This window comes from Chaetura pelagica, unplaced genomic scaffold (genome assembly GCF_000747805.2).
Source record: "Chaetura pelagica isolate M959 unplaced genomic scaffold, ChaPel_1.0 scaffold2336, whole genome shotgun sequence".
NCBI classification, from domain to species: Eukaryota; Metazoa; Chordata; class Aves; order Apodiformes; family Apodidae; genus Chaetura; species Chaetura pelagica.
Window position 1 is genome coordinate 2332 of NW_009953706.1, and position 2031 is coordinate 4362.

General features: G+C 64.6%; 1 protein-coding gene across 1 annotated transcript in view; it reads left to right on the top strand.

The window, feature by feature from the left end:
- PPP1R9B (protein phosphatase 1, regulatory subunit 9B) overlaps positions 1 to 2031 on the top strand; it is a gene marked incomplete at both ends in the record, with an annotated part of 16566 nt that overhangs the window by 2323 nt on the left and 12212 nt on the right. The window contains 2 exons of the mRNA XM_010000401.1: positions 1525 to 1657; positions 1775 to 1895. Coding sequence (XP_009998703.1) covers positions 1525 to 1657; positions 1775 to 1895 — 254 coding nt within the window. The remainder of the gene's footprint in view (positions 1 to 1524; positions 1658 to 1774; positions 1896 to 2031) is intronic.

Here is a 2031-nt window from a genome sequence, read left to right on the forward strand (position 1 = left end):
CAATGTGCTGGGTGGCTGCACGCTGGGAGGTGGGGGGGGGTCTTCTTGGTCCCGTGGGAACCAGCCAGCCCTGCCCTGGGAAGGGTGTCCCCCCCACCATGGGCTTTTTAGGGTGCTCTGCTGCCTCCCCACCCTTCAGCCTCTCTCTTTTACCCATCTCAGAGTGAGGGTGGGGGTCCCATGTCCTTGGGGGTAGGGAGGGGAGCCAGGTGTCTGGGCATCCCAAGTTCCCCCACCCCTGGGTTGCATGGGTTTTGCTTGGGTGGGGGTCCTTCCTAGGGTGCATGGGTGGGGGTCCCGTGTGTGTGGGTGCATGGGTTTTGCATGGGTGGAGGGGGTCCTCCCTCAGGTGCATGGGTGGGGGTCCCTCCCCAGGTGCGTGGGTGATGCTGAGCCCCCTAAACCCACTGGTAGGGGCTGAGGTTGAGGGTGCTGGGGACCCCCAGCCCACCCAGCACGGGTCCCAAACACCCTGCACCCAGGGGTGGGGGGCACCCACCACCAGCCCCTTCCCCTGGTCACCTCCTGGCTCTGCCTGTAACTCCCTTGGAACCCACTCCAGCCCCTCAACTCCAGCACATCCCAAACCCCCCCAGGACATGGGGACAGGGCTGGGGGACATAGCAGGGTGAGCCCAGGCCATGTCCCCGTGGCTGTGGGCTCTGGTTCTCCCCAGGATGGTGTGCGACGGGGGGGCGGGGGATGGAGCCGTGTCCCCTGCCCTGCTTGTCCCAGCACCCCTGGGTGCCACCTGGGTGGCTCCTGCCCACCTGAGGGTGTCACCAGGCTTTGTGAGATGGCCCTTGACGCTCATCCCTGATGTCCTTTGTTGTGAGGCTTTAGAGCTGCCGCCTTGTCTCTAATCCAGCCCCGAGCTGGGGCCCCTCAGGGGACATCTGCCAGGCTCAGGGCACCCAGCCAGCCTGTCCCCATCCACAGAGGGGTTCTGGTGGCTTCCCAGGGCACAGGGACATTGCACCCCACTCCTTCCAGCTCCAGGCTGGGGACGTTGTCCTGGTGGCACGTCCCACCTTGGTCAGGGGGACATCTGTGTCCCCAGAGGCACCAGGAGGATGGGGACAGCCCCAGCTCTGGGGTTGGCCCCTCCCGGGTAACCAGGCACCCTGGAAGTGGAGCCTGATGGGGAGAGATGGGCATAGGGTAGGACAGGGACCTGGTGACCCCAAGGTGTCCCAAGAGTCCCTGGTGCTCCCTGTGTCCCTCCACCCCTCCACCCATCCATCCATGGGGTGCAGGTCACTGCACCACCTCTCCTCCCAGGGCCACCCCAAAACCCTCTGAGCTCCCTCAAACTCTCCCTTCCTCCATGACTTGTGTCCTCCTTGATCCTCCAAGTGTCTCCTAAGGTCCATAACACCCCCCAACGCCCTTTCCTGGGGCTCCCCTTGCCCTGGGATGCCCCAGATGGCCACGGGCGCTGCTGGAGCTGGGGTGATGGATATCTGGGGTGTTGTCCTACCCCATCCTGGTGCTTCTGCTGAGAGGTTCCTCCCCCCCTGGCAGGTCTTCAGCACTTACTCCAACGAGGACTACGACCGCCGCAATGAAGACGTTGACCCCATGGCCGCGTCGGCCGAGTATGAGCTGGAGAAGAGGGTGGAGAGGCTCGACCTCTTCCCCGTGGAGCTGGAGAAAGGTGGGTCCTCACCCCATCCTGCACCGTGCAGGGGCTCCAGCAGCACCCTGGGGGACGGGTTGGAGGTGACACCCATCGAGGTGAGGCGGCCGGGACAAGGCTCTGTTGTCTCCTCAGACTCTGAAGGTTTGGGGATCAGCATCATTGGGATGGGAGCAGGGGCTGACATGGGCCTGGAGAAGTTGGGCATCTTCGTCAAGACGGTGACAGAGGGGGGGGCAGCCCACCGGGATGGCAGGTAAGGGTCACCCACCCCAAAAAACCTCCCCCCCCCACTTTGGGTCCCTGCTGTCACACACCTGCGGGCTTGGGCGGTGGTAGGGGAGCTGGTGTGGGGGCAGGCAGATGTTCCAGGGGTTCCTCGAGAGGGGGAG